The sequence below is a fragment of the Manis pentadactyla genome, chromosome 5 (assembly GCF_030020395.1).
Source record: "Manis pentadactyla isolate mManPen7 chromosome 5, mManPen7.hap1, whole genome shotgun sequence".
Classification (NCBI taxonomy): domain Eukaryota; kingdom Metazoa; phylum Chordata; class Mammalia; order Pholidota; family Manidae; genus Manis; species Manis pentadactyla.
In genome coordinates this window covers 67216461-67239362 of record NC_080023.1, presented here as the reverse complement: position 1 = coordinate 67239362, position 22902 = coordinate 67216461, and the positions used below count along the sequence as shown (strand labels likewise).

The 22902-nt window shown below is 40.5% G+C and overlaps 1 protein-coding gene across 3 annotated transcripts in view; it reads left to right on the top strand.

Moving 5' to 3' along the window:
* Nucleotides 1-2365: 2365 nt before the first annotated feature.
* RASGEF1B (RasGEF domain family member 1B) overlaps nt 2366-22902 on the top strand; it is a 36014-nt gene continuing 15477 nt past the window's right edge. Inside the window, exons 1-4 of one of the 3 annotated variants that reach the window (XM_057502369.1) lie at nt 2366-2460; nt 14932-15114; nt 16726-16848; nt 17222-17359. In XM_057502369.1, coding sequence (XP_057358352.1) covers nt 14938-15114; nt 16726-16848; nt 17222-17359 — 438 coding nt within the window. In that variant the 5' untranslated portion in view covers nt 2366-2460; nt 14932-14937. Of the gene's footprint in view, nt 2461-3459; nt 3605-3692; nt 3851-14931; nt 15115-16725; nt 16849-17221; nt 17360-22902 lie in introns of those variants that run through there. The other 2 variants (XM_057502368.1, XM_036906426.2) reach the window with 2 other exon arrangements.

Here is a 22902-nt window from a genome sequence, read left to right as displayed (position 1 = left end):
GTTATTATAGCCTTTTGCTTATTTCTTACCTGTTGAAAAAATAATAATTGGGTTTGTGTGTTCCAGAGAAGTAATGACTAGTTCAGAGATGCTATAGGACATGTTAAGCAGCTGCAAAGGATATTAACAATACCTTGCTTAGGAACTGTTAAAGGATTTTCTCAAAACTGTACCTGATCATTCTTCATGTTCCCCCTTTATAAAATTCTCATTATCTTTTGTCAAAATACAAGAAAGGTGATGTACATCATATTTATCAAAAGTGGGTTTGTTTTCCTGGCTTGGAAAGTGAGAAATCTGAAGCTGTACTCTAGATTGACTGTTGATAAGTAGTATGACCAATGCCTTTGTTTCCTTCCACTTGTAAAGTGGGGCTAATATTCCATACCCTTGGATTGTTCACCTCTGTATTCCAGAGTGACACGGAAAAAAGAAATGAAAACAGAAAATGTGGAAGTGTTTTGGAGAGTTTCTTGGCCATTTCACAAGGCCCTTTAAGGTCCCGAAAGCAGAAATTCAATGCTTAAAAAGGCTGCTATTCCAGTTTGGACATCTTTAATGTTTTTCTTACACTGAAGCTGTGATCTCTTCCCTTAGACTTTCCCTATTTAGTCCTATCTGGTGTTCTGGAGCCTCATTCCTCTTTTGAATATTTGAAGACAATTATGTTTTGTGAGATTTTCATTTAAAGTTCAAGTGATTTAAGAAAATCATAAACCATAATTAATGATATTAAATTTGTGTCTCTAAAACAAATAATAAGCACTGCTTTGCATGAAAACAACTGGCCTGTAGTTTAATTTAAATACACATAGCGCATGGTCTTGCCAGTTACCCACCTTCTAAAGCATCATTCTTTCTTCTCAGAAACAGAGAGAATAGTACCTATCTCTCAGGGTTTTGGTAAGGATAAAAGATAATGTAAGTAAAAAATGTAACACAAATACGATGAAATACTCAATGGGGGATAAAAGGAGTGAACAACATCAATATATATCAACTTGGAGAGATAATCAAAATCAAAAGTTGGAGGGAAAACAGTGAGAAACAGACTGAGATGGATTGCACAATAACATTTAGGTAAATACACTCATGTGGTACTCACATAAAACAATACCATCATTGTTCATAAAAGGTGAATTGAAAAACTCACACTAAATATAGTGTGAAAGCGTGCCTTTGGGATGGTGAAAACTGGGATTGTAGATGGGAAAAGGAAGGAGACTAAAATAAGAGTGTTGGGTGTGAATCAGTCATGATTGCTCTAATTTTGTGCACCTGAGTTTCAAGAGAAACAGAAAAGAAATGTTTAGCACAGTGCCTGCCATACTGCAAAAACTTAACACAGGTGGCTGTTTTTATTACTCTAGTATCTTACCCAGCAGGATTTTATTTGCATCAATTTGACTGGTTCAGTTGAGCTTACCAACGTTTTCAGGGATAAGAACTGAGCCAGTGGAGTCAAAAGACCACAGCGAAACTCTAGAAGTAGAGTATGGAAAGAATATCTTTAAATTATAGAGAATAGTTGATACATAATCATAATTGCTATTATTTATTGAGTGCTTCACTTCTGGACAGCAGAAATACTACTTACTACAATGACGAGTCCTGCTCTTCTGGAGCTTATAGTCTGGTGAGGGTGGAGAGGTGGTGGTAAGTAAAATATACAGTATGTTAGTGGTGGCAAGTCTTACAGGGGAAACAACAAAAACAGGGAAGGACCATATGGAGTGGGGCTCAGGGAAGGCTTATTTGAGGTACATTGTTCCAAACCTATTTCATGTATTATCTCTTTTCTCTTTTACTTTATCTTCTCAATACCCTGTGAAGAAGTTAACTTTATGAACCTTGATTGCCATTTTCAGATGAGTAAACTGGGGCCCAGCGACCTTCCATCCCCTTTGTAAGGTCTGGTAGCTGGCTAAGTGTTAGCTGCAGGAGGATGATGGTTTGGGCCACCTGGCCCTGGGGCTGTCTCCTTATGTATTACTGTGGAGAGCTGGAAGGGGCCCTGCGGGATCTGCCAAAATGGGGACCAGGAATGTGTTTTGGTAAAACATTGAATCAATATTATCATAGTATCCATTTTATATTTTGAGAAACTAAAATAAACATCTTTTGTTTTCCTGGAGAAGAACTTCAGAAAGTACAACTGGGCAAAATTTTCTCAGCTGGTGGGTGTATTCTAGAGGTTACAAAGGATATGTCAGATGCTTCCATTAAGAAATCCTAATTCAGTCCAACCCTTTTGATTTATTGCTACAGGCCCAGGAACCTCAAGATTGTAAATGACTTGCCCAACCTCATATGGCTTGTTTGTTACAGAGCAAGGATGGAAAGCTGAGCTGGAAGGACTAGCCAGCCAGCACAACAGAGACTGCTTTACTCAGCGTGGTGGCCCCCTGCAAGCGCCCTGCGCTGTCGGGCTTCTCCTTTATATTGCAGAGTCTCAGACAGGTGAGAGTGAACCACTGAGTCAGGGGAGACCCATCTGCAGGTGGGAAAGAGGGAGTATAATTAGAGGAAGGGAAGTGAGAGGAGTTACAGATGAAAAAAATGGGGGGAAGAATCAGCTAAGGACAGGCAAAGTGGACCTCAGGACAACTTTTCAACTCCAGCAAGGAGGAGGGAGAGAGGGAAGATGGAGCAGGGATAAAGAAAAAGGGTTCCTCTATCTCAGTAATCCTAAATGTAGTCCGAAATGTAATCCTAAATGTAGCAAGAGGTATGAATAGCGGTGTTTTCTATAAGGGAAAACTGAAGCTCAGAAAAACTACTTACTGAAGGTCACATAGACGGCAAGGGAGTCTCCTGATGTTTTAAGATTTTTCTTTCCTTGGCTCTCATTCTTCCTTTATTTGTTTCCATCGTTTCTTCCCTCCAGTCTCCTTTTATTTGTACAAAGTGAAGTATTGAGGTTTTTACCTTTTTTTCTAAAATAGTTACTAGGTATCCAGTCACAGTGTATGGTTACCGTGACAACACAGCCTTTACGAGGACTGACCGCCTGCGTTGCCTTCCAGAATCGTATTTCACAGCAAAGATTCCCTTCCTTTGTGGAACTTGTAACAGCCGCAATACTGCATTGTTTGAGTGACCATTTGCTTAACGTTTGTCCTCCGCGAGACTGTAAGCTTAATAGTAGGCAGGGACCAGCTTGCGTTTGCCTGAAGTGTGCCCCCAGCGTTTTGCACAATGCCTTGCACTCTCTAGCTCTCCGTAAACATTTGCTGAGCAAATGTTCTTGTGGTTTCTCTCAGCTGTCTTCTGAAAGTTACATGGACAGTGACCTTTAGCTCATAATTATGTTAATAGATACTGTATAACGAGTCGGGCCGGTATTTACAGGTGGTACACAGGTAAATGAACACACACACACATGACTGCACAAACAGCCCCGGGCAGGAGCACTCAGGAGGAAACGTACGCCGTCAGAGCTGGAGAACCCGCGCTGGTAAACACCGCGGCGCCCAGCTCCGCCGGCTCCACAGCGTGGGCGGCCCCGGCGACCGCGCCGCAGGACGCTGCAGCCCCAGGACGCGGGGGCGGAGGCCCAGAGCAGAGGCGGAGGCCCGAGGCGGAGGCGGCGGCGCGGTGGGCGGTGAGCTGCGCCGCGATTGGCCCGAGGGGCGAACGGGGAGGGATGGCGGCGGGAGGCGGGCACGCTGGGAGCGAAGGGGGTGTGCGCTGCGGCTGGGGCAGTAGTTTCAGCATAAACAAGGCACCCGACTGGCTGGGCGGATTTTTTTTTCCTGCTTCACGCGCGCTTTCGCTCCCTGTCCTTGGGGCGCGCTGGTGGGCGCGCGGCAGAGAGCCGGGAAGCCGAGGACTTGGGGTCCATCTGCAGGTGGGTTGTTCCCTGGCCAGGCAGTTCTCCCGGGAGACCCGCAACCCGACGGCGGGAAGGCACGGTAGTGCCGCGCTCCATGCTCTCCCGGGCGGCCCCCGGGTCGTGCTCGGAGCCAGCCGGGCTCTCAGACTGCCCCCGGCCGCCGGGTGTCCCCCGAGGTGGCGGGAGAGCCCGGGACCGGGGAGCGCTTGCTGGCGCAAAGCGCCCCGCAAAAATCAGGGGCCGGGGAAGGCCACCCTCCATGCTGCTCCGTGAGCCGACCCGGTGCCAACAGGTGCGGGGCCGAGCCGCTAGGGCCCGGGGTGGGGATGGGGGGCAGGCTTGGGGTTTGCCTGGCTTCTCTCGCCCCGATCCTGCGGCCAGACCTGTTCCGAGATCTAGTACACTTTCTGAGGATGTGTCTTGAGTTCCAATCGAGTTCCTTCTTTCTTCATCCTGTCTCCCTTTTCTGAACACAGCTAATTTGTTTCCCTCTACTTCTTGGCTAGTTTTCGTTTGGGTGTGTTTGGGGAGAGAGGTAGTTGTTTTTTGGTGTCGGTGTCTTATAATCTAAGGTCTGACTCTTAGGAAGGGACTGGGAACAAAAGTCAGGCGCTCGCCACTGACGAGGTGGTATTCTTTAATCCCCCCGTTCACCTGGCGATTTAGGGCACACCAAGTCGCCTTGCTCCTTCAGGTGTGTCGCCTCGGGTCACCTGGCCGGACGAATATAACGTGAGCTGCGGGTACCTGGGAACCTCGCGGGCAGCTCGCATGAGAGAGCCTTCTCTGTCTAGAGAATTCGTGGGAACAACTTCAGTGCTGTTCTAGGGAAAGGGGCGAACCGGGGCTGGTGTGGACGCGCGCGTGCCTGTGTGTGTGTGTGTACACCCCCTAAGCATTGCTTACCACCTAACCCCAACCAAATTGGTGCAGCTAAGGCGAAAGCAACCTAGCTAAGTACTCTTAAGAAGGGCAGAGGATGGTACAAGTGTGATAAATAGCGGGAGGAGATCTCTAGGCAGCGACTTTCTCTGAATGTAGATGTGTCCCTCTTCGCGGTTATTTCAGTGGGTAGGTATAGTGTGTATGGATGAATATGCACACAAATTTGTGTGTGTGCAGAACGCGTCTCCAAGGAGTCTTCGTCAGCATCACCAAGTGACGATCAGGAACTGCTGGTGTGGGTAGATCTATATTTAGCCTGGATCTCTAATGGCTGAGGGAGGGTCTCTGAACTGGGTGTATAAAGTGGAAAGAGTCCAGAGATAGGGTGTTGCGCTCTTGAATAATGTCTGGTACAGTCAGACTCAGATGGGACAAATAGTTATTTTTTCCTCCTGAAAACAGTAGCCAGAGCTTGACATGTGATTGCTGTGTCTTAAAACATAGTAAGCTAAGGCTGAGAAACAAGGAGGTTACAGTGAACTAGACTATGTTCCTGATTGGAGATTTGGAAGGAAAATAACTGGCTCAGATGAGGTTTGGAGCATAGAATTGATTTCTAAAAACACATGAAAATTCTTGACTTAAGATGTTCATAACAGACAAAAAGAGTGGCAGCTTGTTAGAACCTATCACTAATGGTTATTTTATTTTTGGTGGGGTCAGTGGTTAAGCCAGTGAGGACCCAGGGCAATTTTGACAGAAATCAGTGTTTATTAGCATTGCTATATTGCCTTTCAAGCAGATTTGCTGGCAAAAATGAGAAGGTCAGCTACTGATTAGCAAGTTTCTTGTTGACATGCTTCTAATACATGGCGGTCAATCCTTTGTTTTCGTAGAGGTGACAACATTTCTGGCTACTAAGCATAATGGCCTTGCACTATTCCAGTTGTCTAATGGAGTGTTAAATTCTTAGAATTATTTCCCCCATGTTGCATTTTGTGTGCTTCACTGGACATTTTACTTGATACACCACACCTGATACTTGGGGTTATATTGTCTTTCAGAATACAAAATCACCAGAGAGCATTTACATTTATTGTCTTTCTTTCTCAGCTTAGCATCTAATATAGTATATTATTGGGTATCTATTGCCTAATATTTATAATTTATCATAATAAATGATATTCTTACAGTACCACTAGCATTACATTCTTAAAATCTAAACCACTGGCTAATAAAATGTAATAGACCAACAAACAAAAACTAATTGAATAACACTTACCTAGGAAAAAGAGAAATGGGAAGAACAGTGACAGGGAGAAGATGGGTAAGTGTCTATAAGGTTACCTAATACGGCACAGAAAGTGATGAGATCAACCTCATCTCTAAAGGCTGCCTGGAAGAAGTGGACTTTGGAGAAGCAATTTGCATGGCCCCAGATATAGTCTGTCTTCGGAAAGGAGATGGAGAAAGGAGTGTATTCTGCCTTACTTGGGAGGAGAATCTATAATCTCTGAAGTGGGGATTCAGAATCTTGATTCTGATGCCATAAATCATAAATGGGAAAGTCCTTATAACATTTTGTGAGGTCTTAAAGAGACAACTCATACTGTTGAAAATACTGCTTAAGGTTTATGGTATTTTTGTTAGTAGTTGAATTCAGATGTTGCCTCCCAACCCCTTCAGTTTTCCAACACTACAGTGCCCTTTTTTGGTTCTCTAGTGAAATCTATAAAAATTAGATCAGTGTAGCCCTTGATTATCTTAAATGACAGATAGTGTATGTAGCCTAGTGCTGTGGGCAGATTTCTGACCTGGAAATAGGGAGACTAGGGTTCTGGTGGATTTGGAGCCCTAACAAGCTACTTGTTCTCTCCTTATAGCTGCAATATCTGTAAAGTTGATGGGATGTTGAATTGATGATTCCTTAATCTCTTTTAGCTCTGTGATAACTGATTGATTTTGCTGTACTATCACTTCTTGCATTTCCACCCTATATTAGATGGCACACATGAAGGTTGAAATGTCTGCAATTAGATGTCAGCTACTTTCTGGGTGCATGTAAGTAGAGAGTGGAGTTTCTTTTTGTTAATGAAAATTATGGAAATATTTAATATTTTCTTAAACTACCATTTGCTTTTGTTTTTCTGTATTAAAAAAAGACTAATTATCAAGAAGATTGGGTCAGGGAAATTTTTTAGACTACCAGTATCTTTCTATTTACCAAAAAGAGAAGAAAGAAGAGGGAGTAATAGCTATGAACTTATAGTCAAAAAATAAAATTATCCCAGTAGCATATTTCATAATAAAATGTGAAGAAGAAATTCTGCTTGTTTACTAAATGTCTTCACTAAGTATCAGGTCATTTTCCTGCTGAGATGAATTGGGTTTTGAAAAATAAAACCTTTTATTATTATGCTCCCCATAGGATATTCTATAATTAGGCTAAGGGCTATCACATATAAATGGTAATTCAACAACTTTTATCTGTACTGTTTACTATGGTAGCCAATAGCCACATGGAGATATTTAAGTTTAATTGAATAAAATGGCAGCTTTAGTTTCTCAGTTGCACTAGCCACATTTTTAGTGCCCAGTGGTCACATGTGACTAGTGGTACTGTATTGGACAATGCAGAAGAGGAACATTTCCAATATCCAAGAAGTTCTTTATGATAGCACTTAATTAGATCGTGATGATTTTGATTATCCAGAAGGTCATTTTTATTCCTCTGGGAAAATGAAATAATTAATTTTCTCATAGAAAGGCACCAAAGACATGGGGATGTAAGCCAACTGGCTTTTCAGCCACTCTGTGTTTTCAGCTGTACAGCATGAGCAGTGCCACTTTCTGAAGTTCAATAATATGCAAGACCACATACACCAATTTCTTAATATTTTTTTCCCAGAACCCTAGTTGTCCATTTACATTTCTAAATCAGCACCAGCTGTAAATAGCCGGAAGGCACACCAACCCTTTCAAAGGCAAGGACCGTGGAGTCATCTACTGGTAAGGTCAGGAACTACATGGTAGTTGTAGATGATTTAAAACAATGCCTGAAGAAATGTTCTATGATGGTTCCCGCACAGTGAAGATTTATCTCACAGAAAAGTTTTAGATGACTCTGTAGGTCGGTTTAAAGTTGCCATGTACTGATATGTTTTGGTAAACTGCTAACCAGATATGCCCAAGACAAAAGATGACAAATTTAGCTTTGTTTTTCTTCCTGGGAAACCAGAAATAGTAATTATTTAAGTCAGAATTCCCTTCCTCCATCAGTTAGGAATTAGGAAAGATCTTTTAACAAAACATCTAGGACAAATCAAGCAAAATGCAAATTCATTTTTTGTATGGAAACCTGTAACAAATCAGGAGATAATACTGTTTCATCATTCTGGAGAGAAATAGGACCTTCTTTCCCCAAAAACACTGATTTTTTTTTTTTACTGTGAAATCTATAAAGCATTTGGGGCTCAGTCCCAAAGAATGTACTTATCTGGGAGTTACTTTTTGTTCACATGCCAAAGAAGTGAGCTGATTCTGAGTTGTCTATTCTGTATTGTTTGTACTCTCAACACAATACCTCTCTTTTCCAAGGAGGTTAGCAGAGGTATAGCATTTCTACAGTTTCCAAAGGTGCTGCAAGAAATATCTACTTTTAGGACTTTCCTGGCTGAGAAAAGAAACAAGAAGATAATCTAGATCATTTCAAGCTCAAAATAAGCCTTTTTTTAAGTTGTATCAGAAATTTGACTTTTGCTTTCTCCCTGACCCGAATTTATAGTTCGGTACACTCTGTGATCATGCAGCCAGGCCTTGTATCCTAACATCCAGCAGATCCAAAAGGAGGCTAAAAGTACTTAAGATACCAAATGGAGTAAAGCTTAAGTATGTGAACTCTTTCTCATTCAGATCTCTGGAGTCACATGAAAAAAGGAAGAAGATGCATCTCACCAAAGTACAAAGTTCATTTGTAATCTAGATGGGAACTGGGGAGCCAGTAATTCCAGGATATTAAATTAAACCTCTCCTCACTAAACAAATATGCTTTCAAAGTTCAACTGTGATAGGGAGGCCTTCCTCTACCTCAGTGGGTTTGTTTTTTTGTAACTGGGACACATACCCAGCATTTGAACAGAAACTAAATGATAGTGATCAATACAATCCATACAAAGGCATTAGATTTATTAAATATTTCACCAAAATACTTTATGATGAAATAGGGATCAAAAAAAGTTTTTTTCTTTGATTCCTACCTTTTCTGTCTCATTCTCTTGAGTGTGAAGCAAATGCTGACTTGACATTCTAGTGCAGATTTACCAAGCACCTATAGCAGATGTTGAAGGATGGCTTTTGATTTAGTTTCCACACCCATCTTTTCCTTGACCTCTTTTCCAATTGGAATTGTCACCTGAAACCACCTTATCCCGGTGCACCTGCCTCATCATAAATAATGTTGTGCAAAAGTAGCCGCTAATTCAAACACAGTCTGCTGTTTAGAGAAAGGCAGCTTTTCATCTGGTACTTTAGTTGGTTTGAAACCATTAGGCATGCCTTTCAAAGCCATTCATCCCTTAAATTACCCAGAGCCTTGCTTCCTTGCTGTTGGATCAGTGTCAGGTTGAACTTTTTCAGAATCCCTGGAAGAACATGATGTATCTCTGTGACTGAATTAGCTGCCCCTGTAACATATCTTGTCTGTCAACCAACTTTTCAGCTTACTGATTTAATTTTAAGAAAGAACATTCATCTTGTATACCTGGGTTGGATCTATCTTTTCCTTTCTTTTGGGAGGTTTTCTAGCAAAGCCTGTAACCTGGATGCTAACTTTGGTGACTGCTAAGCTTTCTTTTTGCCTGGTTCATTGTTTTAAAATCCAAAATCTGTTTCCCGTTGTCTCATTGTATCCTCCCAATCCCAAAATGCTACCTCAATTTAGGAAGGAAAAAAAAAAACCTATTTAAATACCTCTACCCAAACCAAAAGAAAGAAATCATTTTTTAATTCTCTTTAACTCATTTGATTGGTACTACCAGAATTTATGAGGAGCCAGTCTTGAATGTGGTAGACCAGGGTTCCCATGAGAACCACTGTGATCTCCTTTGAGGAAGGGGAGATAAATAACATGTAGGGTCTGTGCAGTCTAGCACATGTGCTTCCTAATCTGAACTCCCTAAATGCAAATGTATTGGTGTATTTCACTGGGGGCAATCTGGGGAGACATTTGTGATCTCCCTACCAAGTTATGAGCCACTGGCCAATAGAATGTATTCTGAGTTTATAGCAACTGGTTCGCAAGTGAAACTTTGTGAGACTTGCTTGTATGGTTGGCCCTGTCCTCTGCCTTTTACCTTGTTGGTAGTGATCTGAATAAAGTCGGTAGCTTTTTCAACTGTCTCATATAAATCTTTTTCCAAAAGAATTAACTACTTTGAAGTTTGACTTAGCAATTAATGTCAGTATTTAACTTAGTGTTGTCACACATTCTAATTTTGCAAGAGGGTTTTTCCAAAATAAGATTTTTAGTTAGCAAGTCCCCATAGATTGTTAAATTGGGTAGGGCAAAATTTGTGTTCAGAAAGGATGTCAGACAGTGGAGAAGTTGGTTTTGACATTATGTTGCAAAGGATATAGAGGAGAAATTGAGAGCTCAGTACCTCAGAGACAGAAAATATTAATTGTGAGAGCTGTAAAGAAAAGGTTTGCTACAGAGAAGAAATGAGAACTACACTGAGATAATGAATGAATGAATGAATGAATGGCAGCTGTGGGACAGGAAAAGTGTCACATTTGCCCTTCTTCCACTAAAAGAAACATGAACAAATAATTCCTAGAGTTAATAGTGCCCAGGGATAAATACTTCTCTGAATGTCATGTCCAGTACTTAGATACTGTGTTTATTTTCTTTAATAAAAACCAAGCTAATATTTAACCCTCTGAGCCTCACTTTGCAATTCTAGACAGAAGCAAGCAGAACTAAAGTTCTGAGCATCAAATATGAATAATACTGAACAAATAATAGTTCCTGATGTGGGTAATAAGAGGGCACACACTTGAAAGAAAAAACAACCTACTATGTTTATCTTCTTAGGTATTTAAAAACATGCTTCACGAACAGTACTTTCTGTACCATTCTGCTGACCTTTCCTCTTTTTTATCAAATGCATCGATTTCACAAGGCAGTTGCTCTTTCCAGAGAATGCTAGACTGGCAGCTTTTAGAGATGCCCAGAAATAGGTGATGACTGCTGTGATCCATGATCTTGTGGTCATTTTTCTCTTTTAAATTTTTTGCTGGAAATCTATGGACTACACACAAGCAAACATTACTTTATTACATTGACTCTAAGATGTGAGATGCTCTTTTATTTCATATATCACTGGACAAGTCTGTCAGTTAAACATGTTTTCTTATCACTCAACTAACATGCATTCAAATTCTAAAATACTGAAATGCAAAGAAGTATATATTAGACTCTCTGAAATCTCCGTCTAGATGGAGCTGTCCTTTGATAAGCAAAGGTTAGTAGGTTAAGTACTTTTGTTGATAGTATTGCTTTTTAATAAGAGTAATTAATGGCATTAATACATCTTTGGAGCAAGGATTTATGTGGAGCATGTAAAATGTGTATGTTTCTAATAGCCTACAATTTGGGACAAACTGACAAGCTTTCATCTTATGGTTAAACATGAGAAGTTCAAAGGCCATTTGCACTATAACATAATGTAGTGTAATCAATTTTGAACCAGGAATCTGAAGACCTGGGGTTGAAAACTTGCCCTATCTGTCCCTTATCCATTGAGTAACCCCAAGCAAATTATTACAATTTCCCCAAAGCTCAGCTCCTCATGTCGTCAAAACAGAGTGAGGGTGCCTGCCAAGCAGTCGTAAAATCCCAAAGGACACTTGCAGGCAGTAAGCCTTACACAGACAGGAGCTGCTGACATTCCCTGAGCCTTCGGCGGTGAGCCTCTAGGCACTTCGCAGGTGAGGGGCCTTGAGCAGGAATTGGAGAAGTAAGGGCCGTGACGCGTGCAGATCTCTTCCAGCATGCATGATCCTGTAGGAACGAATGTATAACTAAGAGAATGTGTAACTAATTCTGAGGAATGGAAAAGATGCTGTCTTGAGTATGTGGCAGAGAACAAATACATGACCATTAAGCACATATAAGGGGCTGGGTCTCCTGAGGGACTTGGACCTTGGCAGTCACTGCTACATGCAAGTTCAGTGAGCAAGGTAGTTCATGGGAAAATGGAATCAGCTGATTGGCAAGAGAACTTTGGACAGATTAGAAGGCAGAAAACAACCTGTGACATAACTCTCTTCATAAAAATTGATTTCTAAGTATAATGAGCTGTAGCCCCAATTAATTTACCTTGGTTTGTTTTCCATTGCTGTTTTCAGCGTTTTCTTTTGGTGCCTGATTGGAGGGGTTTTTCTAAGTGTTGGTATTTTCTACCCCTTCAAAGAAATCATGTAAGCGACACATTTCTAAGAACAATACAAAAAGCCTTTTGTTATTTCTCTAATAAAGCTCTAAAAAGAACTATGCTATAGAAAAATTGGCAATTTTGGTGTAATTTAGAATTTCAGAAGGAGGTGAACAAAATAGGGAGTAATTTTCCAGATGGAAAATATACCAGGGGGCAGTGTAAGTGACTTTCTGAAGTTTTCACAGCTATTAAGCTCCAGGTAAGGACTTCATTAAATCTGAGTTTTTGGCCAGATCTGAGTCCTTGACCCTTTATGGGAGTAAATAATTAAGAAATACAAATACTTGGTGACTTGGGTGTTGATTCCTTGAAAGTAACTCCGAGTGACCTGTAACTGTTCAGTGGGTCGGTACTTACTGTTGATAAACGAAGGTGGGCATGGTGCAGGACTCACAGAGGGCCATTGGGCCCTTGGTATTATAGCCACTCATTGTGTGATTTTAGCCTGGTCACTTCACTTCACCTCTCAAGGTCTCTATGTGCAGCTTATAAAAGGAAGAGATTGCAGCAGACTGGATGGCACTGGAGCCGGAGCTCTTCCAGGACTGTGTTGCTGTCATTGCTGATCACTTAGGACACACATTCTCCCACGCAGTTACAGCCTTGGAATCCTTCTCATTCATCCCCAGGCCTGTAGGCCACCACCTCTAATTGATTGCAATTGGAAAGTGAAATGGAATCTACTTTCCATCCCGAACCAAATTATTTCTATCATCCCTTTGAATTTTCAACATTTTCTGATTTTCTGAAATTCCTGAATCATCGCCAGCCATCATCCAAAAGGACTCTATTTGGACAGTTTCGGTAGCAATGAGTAAGTGGAAAAAGTGAGGGAAATTCATATTTCTTGGCAGAAAATAAACCCCAAGGGCATGATGGAGTGGGTTCCACTTGTCATCTTGTACATAAAGGGCAGCTAAAACATTTTAAGCTAGAGGCCGGTAATGAAATCCAGATGAGATAGCAGAAGTAACTTTTAGGTGCTTCCCATCACAGGGTCCAGTATCCCAATTTTAAGACATTTGAGCTTCTCAGAGCAAGGGTAGATAGGCTCTTTTTCTTCTTACCACCCAGGAAAACCCATTTGCAACATAGCATATAAATCATAGCCATAGAAAACTGGCAGTTTGAAGAGGAGAGAAACATACTTTGTCCATTGCCTTATAAAATGTTAACATTGAGTTATTTATTTAACTGATTCCTACATGTGAGGTCTACCAAGTGTGAAGCATTTGTGTTAATTTTTCCATCCCATCTCTCCTTACCCTTTGGCCATTACAGCCATGTCCTGCCTGACTGAGAGGCTCGACAGTGATGACCCTTGTGGTGCAGATGTCCCCATGGAGTGATCCTCAATAATTGCTCTTTTCCATTTGTGGCTGTTTTTCAAAGATCCTTTTGCATTCCCCCTCAGCACTGACCTGTGGATGGGATAGTGAACGACATGCTGAAGCCTTTCTTTCTGTTTCTTTTTCCTTGATGCTTCTTTCCTGAAATGCTGTTCTCCCTGCCAAAGACACACACACACACACACACACACACACACACACACACACACACACACACACACATTGTGATGCTGTGGCCCCCATTAGCCGGAATGGATGCATTTGGCGTGATGAATGTGCTGTCTCAGATAGGGCCCCACACCCCTCCCTTTTGGATGTAAACATCTTTTGGCATCTTGACAAGAAGGATCAGCCCAGGTTTTGTCCTCCTGCAGCCTCCACACACCCTGTTCTCAGTTCAGGGCCTGGAGTTTGGCTTCCCTTTACTGTTTGCCTTCTGACACTCAATCTCAGCAGCTCCTGAATGCCTCCAAGGTCCTGACATGCTGCGAGAAACCCAGAGTCTCTTCTCGAGACTGGGAGCTCTGTCCCTAGGATTCCAAGTCAACGTAAAAGCTCCGGCTTCTCCTGAGCACATCCGACAGGACTTTCTAAGTTGTAGAGAGCATGCAAATCAGGCGGACTGGCACAGCGCTCCTTGTTCCCCACATCTGGTGCCTCTCAGCCTGTGTACCTACTGAGAACTGAAGCTTTATGGAGCAGCCAGTCCCCAAAGAATTCCAACACAAAGTGGGGATCAACAGCGTCTGATCTTCCGGTGAAAGCTGGGGAGTCAGCATTAAGTCAGTTGGTACATACATATATCTGTAAACACCCACAGTTGCACACACATGCACACATGCACTAATTTCAGGTCTCTTTTACCATTTAATTCTAGGCCTCTTTTACAATTTCAGCTTTTCAACTTCTCTTTTGGTTATCTCCTAATATTCCCAAAGCCAGTGCGATATTTTTTACATGTTATATAATTCTTCTCAACCCACTTGGAAGGCTTACACATTTCCACCTTAGGATAATACTTGACTCAGTGGGATAAAGTAATTTGAAGCACAGTTCCCCTCCTTGCCTTCACAACCAAATGTTGAAAGAGTGATATCTAGAAGTGGCAGCCAGAGATTTGAATTTAAGTTTGACCAAAGCATTTTATGGTACTTGATTGAATGAAATTGGTACTCAAAAGTATACATACCTGTGTTACTCAGAAAGCAATTTACTTCTTGATTGATTCTGATACTGTATCAGAACCTAACCTATTTTTAAAATTGCCTGTTCCCACATTACTATTAAACCCTAGTGCCTATGAAAGCTTCCTTTCTTTGGACTGCACATTACTGACACTATGTTTTCTGCTTTTTATTCATTTTAGGAAAGCATGCCTCAGACTCCTCCTTTTTCAGCAATGTTTGACAGCAGCGGTTACAACCGAAACCTCTATCAGTCTGCAGAGGACAGCTGTGGAGGGTTGTATTACCATGACAACAATCTCCTCTCTGGATCCCTGGACGCACTCATCCAGCACTTAGTACCTAATGTGGATTACTATCCGGATGTAGGTATCCATGTTCCGCTGAAACACATCCTTGGTATTCAACAGAAATTATAATATAGTAAGCAGGCACCTGGATAATCCAGAATTATAGCTGAGTTGCTAAGAATTTTTCTAGTAAGAAATTACCTGTTGATTATTCAGTGATTCAAGATCAGATTGAGCCTGGTGTTGCTTCAGACTTTGGCTGTCATCTGCATATCAGTTTCTTTGCAGGATTGGAACTACATTGTAAGTATACAGATAATCATCTATGAAGTATCTGTAGGTTTGATTCATGCTTATACCTTTTTCCTTAAATAGAAATGCCAGAGAACATCAGATGCTCCCAGAATATTTTACACCTTTTTGGTTTCCAAGAAAAGTGAAGTTAGGGCATCTTTATATAGAAAAGAGAACAAAAGTTATAGTCAAGATGCAATTCTTTATAGGTCGGATAGCAGATGACATGCTTGCTAATGCTTTACTTTGAAAACCGACATTTGTATAGACAATACTTTGAAATCTAGGGAATTCGTTTACATTTTCTTAGTCTACAGCAATTCCAAGAGGTCAGAGGGGAAAAAAACAAATTCCAAATATAGAGTCATTTATACTTGGTCTCACTGCCAGCATCAGCAGTCTAACCCAGATTTTCTATTTCTGGGACCAGGATGGTTTTCCCCTTCTCTTGTGCTACAGCTGCCTGCTGCTCAACAGCTGGTTGATACAGCTGATGGAAACATCTAGATACTAGATTAATATGTTTTTATAAATACAGTAATGACCTTGGTGTGCAAATGACCTTCATTTGTGTTTGCCACTGTAATCCACCATATTGTTTCTTACTGAATTCTCTCTGTGTGGTTTGTTACATAGCATTTTCAAATACGTTAACACACAGGGAAGACTTGTAATCAAAAGTAAAAGGAGGCCCTTGTTGAGTCCTGAGCTTTATGAGCTACTAAAGGCGCCAATGTGGGGGAAAAAAAAAACCCGTGAAATGTTTGTTTTCATTGGGAGTCTGAAACTATTATAACGAATAAGCACCATTTCTTTACTGGCTTCCTGGGATACAGTGCAGTTTAAGAAAAGTTTATAGTGTGATATTATGTTTTATCAAACTGCTTAGCTTTTTAGCAAGTAAACAGATTACTTGAAAGCCCGCCTGTGGATGTTCTGCCACAAGCACACACTCCAGAGTGCCACACTGGATAACTCTTGAGCTGATGTGGGTTGGGTGGAGATTTTTTGTTTCCATTGAGTTACCATAATATTTGGACACAGAACAAGATTCTGCATGGGTGGTATATTTAAGCTGGATTTATCTCTCTGGGCTGAATTTCATTCTTTACTAGAGTGAGTTATGTGTCCTGGTATCCTGGTTCTAGTGAATGGGTGTGAAAATGTGCTGTGAATAATTTCAGTAGCTAAACTGATCCTGTACTTCTGTTATTTTTAGTAAGGTAAAATAAACATCTTACTGTGTTTTTACCTCTAGAAGCATCACTTTTGAAACAGAAGCATATTAACTTTGATCCAGAGAACTTAACGAAATAAGATGTGTTACTATTTAGGAAAGATGTTACTTTCAGAGAGAATGTAATCATGATGACTTTCTTTCTCTTGCCACAGAGAACGTACATATTTACCTTCCTCCTGAGCTCTCGGTTATTTATGCATCCATATGAGTTAATGGCCAAAGTTTGCCACTTATGTGTTGAGCACCAGAGACTAAGTGATCCTAACAGTGATAAGGTAATGATATGTTTGGAACTTCATAAATTTTTCTGTTAGGCTTGGTAACTCTATGGCTTAGGTTTTGTGAAACTGGTTTCTTTGCATAACCTAGTTATCCTCAGGCCAAGGATGCATAAATGGCATCATGACTATGCAAAGGGAATTGAGAATTGTATAAAGATTCCAATATAAATCTAGTGCCATGGAAGATCCCTAGACCCTGTCTTAAGTTGGTGGCACTTGGCATTGACTTGGGGGAGGGGGTCTGGAGCTGCTTCTTCAACCCCAAAGACTTGACACTACAAGTTTATCAGTAATTATTTGTAATTATATATTCGATGTAGTCCATGTTGATAGATATCACTGAATTAGATTTGCTTTTTTTCCCTAGAACCAGATAAGAAAAATTGCACCTAAAATCCTTCAACTCCTGACAGAATGGACGGAAACATTTCCTTATGATTTTCGGGATGAAAGAATGATGAGAAACTTAAAAGATCTGGCTCACCGAATAGCCAGTGGCGAGGAGGTTGGTAACCTGAATTTGACACAGTCGCTTGAATTTTCAAGCAGAGCCTTGATGGGAAATGGTGCTGTAATTATGTCAGAATCTCACTGCTTCCTTTCTGTTTTTCCTTTGGGCAGCGCCACATAGCATATTGGTCTGTTTGGTGTGTCAAATGGGGATGATTATACAATCCCCCTTCAAAGGGATATCATCTAGGTTTTATGTGATTAATTTGGGGTATGTTCATGTCAATTCATGCACAGCATTCATGTTGAAGTATGTGTTTTAATTTTACTTATATCTTCCTTCCATAAAGCTTTGACACAGCATGTTAAATAATACATGTCATATTAGTAGACATAAGCACTAATGGGTAGAAAAAAATAACACTAATATATTAAGAGATAATAAGTAGTATGTTAATAAATCAAACATAGAAATAAACTGTACCGTAGAAGGGAGAAAACAAATGTGCTAATACTGAGAACCAATTGAGTAAGACAAGAATGCTGTGATTTGAGTGTAAGTTCCAGGTAAAAGGCAGGCACAGTTATATATTTTTCACTGTCAAGAAAAGAGAAAGCATACTAATTCTTCAGGGTATCAAATTAAATGAAAAATTTTAGAACCTTCTTATGAGGGACTTTGTATAAAGAGCATAGAATAAGACCATGGATACTATAGTTTGTTACAAATGCTTCCTGATAAAAACTGAGTCCATAAAATTCATGTGAACATTAACGAAGGTAATTTTTTGGGAGAAGAGAAGACAAAAAAGAAAAGTCTTTTGGGGCCCTGAGGCTGATTCAAGGCTAGCACCTAGAGTAGGTGGAGGTGGAAAGTAGGCTCTTAGATAATCTTTCATAAGTATCATGTCCCTCAGTTGAGCCTTTGATAAGAGCTAACTAGCTGTGACAAATTCAGGGTTATCCTCTTTGAAGCAGGCCTGGAGGGATGCTAGTCTGTTGAGGCTTGTTGGGCAAGCATGTCTTTGTAGTTTCTGTGTTGCTGGTGAGTTCCTGGGAATGAGTTACTTAGGCACAGATAACAGCATTTCCATGCAGAAGAAACAAAGTATTTGGCAGTTGTTTCATTCACTTAAAATGGATTTTCCCTTTACAAATAACCTTCCTTGAGAAGCCATTCCTTCAGTGGTGCCCTGCAAAGATCATGTAACGAGATACACTATTCTACCTGCTTCTGGGGAATACAGTTTCATACTACTTCCCCCGACTTAAAAAAAAATCAAACTGAAATTATGTAAGATTAGCACCTGAGAAGTTTGTTCACACTTGCTTCCCTACATTAGGTTCTTAGGAAAATGGGATTAACCCTTTTACTGCTTCCTTATGACATTATATTCAATCCTGGTGCTCAAGATAGCCAATATTTCTATAAGGCTGAAGTCATTTTGCAGGTTTTGATTGTTACCATCATTTTGCTCATTTGCATGTAACAAGGTATGAATTGGTAGGCCCCTCACTCACAAAGGCAAAAGGTAAGCATTACAGTGTAGTTTTGTAGGATTTAAAAATCTTAGACGGTTAGCAATTGGGTTGCTTGACAGGGTCATTCTTAGCTCAGTGCCTTAGTTTATGACAAGTTGCTCAAAAGATTAGTGGCATCTTAAGAACTTTTTCCTATATGAAGGCTGAGCCCTGAGTCAGCACTTCATTTCAGTTGAGTTGTACTTAGTACTTAACATGACATGGTCATCAGCTTACCTGCCCTCCATTGCCTTTTTAAAGGTAGAAATGGTGATATGGTCCATTCCTAAAGGAACATCTTTGAGATCTTTTTCTTTATCAGATAAAAAGTTTGTGTTTTGAAAATGCCAAATGGGTAGCTTTTTGTCCTTGACATGGAGGTCAACGAGAGAGATCATTTCTATCTGTCTTGGCCAGATTGAGTCGGATCTTTTTTTTCGCAGGATCAAGCCACTCAGAGGTTGGGTGCAACTGTGCAAGGAGCCAAGCAACCTTCTGACCTGGCTTCTATCAGCAATCCTGTGTTAAAAATAAACCCTTGATAAACCTTGAGGTTCTCAGATGGTTTTGAGTGTGAAAAGAGGAGAGGGAAGATAAGCCAAGTCTAGCAAAGGAATTGCTTAACTAAGGGGGTGAGTGGAGAAATGTCACCTGCCTTGATCAGGTCAGGTTTTCCAGTGAGATGTTCCTTTAGCCACTTCTACCCAGTATTCAAAATTGGGTCCACACATGGTGACTGGTTGCTCTGAGCATGCTTTGGCAACTCTTCTGAGTTCCTTGCTCTCTCACTTCTGTAGATTATAGCAGTAACGGTCTTGTGTTAATATCCCTTTCAGCTTTAAAATTTTGTGATGGATGCTGTTTCCTTTGTTCTTTGCTTGGCAACCTACTTAACTATCATGTGCTTAAGTGTCTCTCTCCAGAGAGAAGTCCCTACCCCACCCACCCAGCCATGACCACCACCAGGCTGTCCACCATTGGCTTTCATCTTCATCGAGTTCAGTGATTAGTAATGACTTGCTTTTTTCCTGGCTGGTTTTCCCCCACTTGACTCCATGCCATGTCCCTTTTGCTCCGCGTAGCATTCTTAACACCTAGCTCAGTGCCTGGCATTTAATAGGCACTTAGTAGTATTTGAATGAATGGATGGATGAACAAGTGAACTAATCAATTACTGGAATAGGAAAAAAATATTTCCCTTCACCAGAAGGAGTGAGGGCTTGCGTTGGGACTTGTTGCTTCTTGTCTTGGACTTTAAAGATTTTTTTTTTTTGGCAAGTCATTGAATCCAGGTGTACCCTATGTATAATTTCACTGGGTTCTTCTGAATCTGCTAGGACAGTTATGCATAATTTGACTTAATATGTTTCTCCCCTGGGGATTTGCCCAAAATGAAGTGTTTTATTAGAACTTACCTGAAAGAAACATGAAATAAACTAATGATTGAATTACATGACAAATGACTATATTAGGTAGGATGCAATTTTCTCTTCCTTAAGGGGCTGTTCTTTATTCTGTCTTTATTTGCCAGGTAATTACTGTCACTGGCATTTGCCATTGTAAAAAAAGAATAAATACGTATTTGGTAATTCATGACTCAGTAAGGCAGCCTGCTTAACAACACAGCTTGGTTTCTTGAATGGAATCAAATGGCAGCAGAACATTCTGAAAGAGGCCACACACATCCGCATCCCCTTTCTCTCTTTTTCTCTCACACACACACGTTCTTTGTTATTTGAATAGCTTTTCCCCTGTGCCCTACTATATATATGTTCCCCTTATATTTTACTGCTTTTTGTTCCCTAGCTGAATCCTCAACTCTGTGCTCCTCTACCTCTACCTCTTCCCTAGAACAGCAATTTTTTTAAGTGTAGAATAAGAATTGGTCACCAGATATGCTGGCAGAGCATTGCTTCTCACAGTTGCTGCATATCAGTCACATGGGGAGCATTATGGCGTTTGGGACAGTAGATTGAAAAAACTATTTCAAGGTCATAGATTTTTAATGTGACTCAAGATTATGAATGTAGAAGAGACAAGGGAAATAGGGATGAGGAATCGTTTATTTTATTTTTATTGAGATACAATTGGATAAAACATTATATTAGTTTCAGGGGTATAACATAAATATTTGATATTTGTATATATTGTGAAATGATCACCAGAAAAAGTCCAGGTAACACCCCATCACCACACAGTTACAAATTTTTTTTTCTTATAAGAACTTTGAAGATCTACTCTCTTTTAACAACTTTCAATTATGTAATATGGTATTGTTTATTATAGGCCCATGCTCTACACATCTCCAGGAACTACTTATTTTATAACTGGAAGTTTGTACCATTTGTTCTTCCTCACTCTCCCACCCTGCCTCCAGTGAAGGATTTGAAATAACCCTCAATTTCAGGCTTAAGTGCTTTAAATGCCAAAGAAAGAGACATTTTCTTTGGGTGAGAAGCATATTACCAAATAGAAAGCATCTTTTTAAACTGGTAACCTTACTGCTGTGTGGAACATAGGTTTTTTTAAGTTTCAATTTTTTAAACATTCAGGTATTTCATTAGTGATTTTAGGGTGGTCTATGAATGTAGAGAGAAAAAAAAGTCCTCTAATGGACAGTTGAAAGACCTCAGTGAATATACACCATGCAACTCAAGAAGAAGAAAATAAAAAGCTGTGTATGGTCTTTTGCCTTGACTATGTGATTTTGTAAATTTCCTTGACTTAAGTAGGCAAATATCTATTCATTTGCATTTTTGTAATATTCTCTTGTAAACCAAATTGCCTCTGTAAAGAAAATATGGTTCTAACACTTGTAGGTAAGGTGCCATTTAACTTTTAGATAATTAATCTCAGACAGTGATATGGTGGTACCTTTTGAAAAGGTGCAGATTAGGTAGTGAAGCACAAACATAGGCCTTTCTACATCCGTAAATTCAGTGGGACTGTCCTCCTCTGGAGCTGTTAATCTAAGCACCACACTACCACCGAATCTGCATGTGTGCCCTTCTCTGACATGGCATGATAATTACTGTTCACTTGGCAATATTTGGCTAGAAAAGGAAGATTAAAAGAGCTCCATAATTTATTACATCACTGTAACTGTACCTGAGGCATTGACTGACTGTGGAGTTACTTCTTTGACTTAACAATTGTTTTAGAAGTCAAGAGGTTGACATTTATCGATAATACATGCACTGCAGTTAAAATCAACTTCTCCTCTAAGTGTTGTGGGCATAGCATAATGCAGAGGCCAACACGTGGCCGTTGGTGGCAGCACGGGGGAGAAACACCCTGTGGAAGGGTTTGGTTGTGAACAGCAGCGTTAATGAACGAATGCGAGAGCAGTGGGTGGTAGCACAGCATGCAGAATATAGCCAGTGGTTCTGTAACATCTTTCTGTGTTGACAGACAGTAACTGCACTAGTTGGGGTGAACATTTAGCAGTGTGTGTGTGTGTGTGTGTATATATGTGTGTGTGTGTGTGTGTGTGTGTGTGTATAAAACTGTCAATCACTATGTTGTATACTTGAAACCAATATGTATTATTGTATATCATACTAAAGTAAAAAAAAGAAAAATAAAAAAAGCCCCACTGAGATAAACAACAACCAGAGAAAAAAAAGAAATGGACATGAGCCAAATGGAGGTCAGATACCGAAACTGTATCTCCATTACTTGTTGTGGTAACTCATGTTCTATGTGGAAATCAGAAGGGTGGTTGGGGCAGTGAGTGGAAAGTAATGGTGTACTTCTGTCAGGTAGCTGCCCATGCCCTTATATTAGTGAGACTCGGAGTGATGGGAGTGGGGAAATCAAGAAGGTAGCCCTAAAGAAAAAGTGTTAGGACAAGGATGCCCTGACTGGAGATTTTAACTACCAAATATGCAATTTAAAAAAAGGCATTTTAACTACCAAAAGTAAACCAGTACATTCCTATGCCAGCCTAGAGAACAGTTACAGGTAGTTTATTACACTGGATCCCCTCAATAGCTAATCTAAAATCGTAGCATTTTCATGACCCAACTGAGTTGTGCTCTCAAGAGCAGCCTGAGAAAAAACTAAATCTTACTGGTC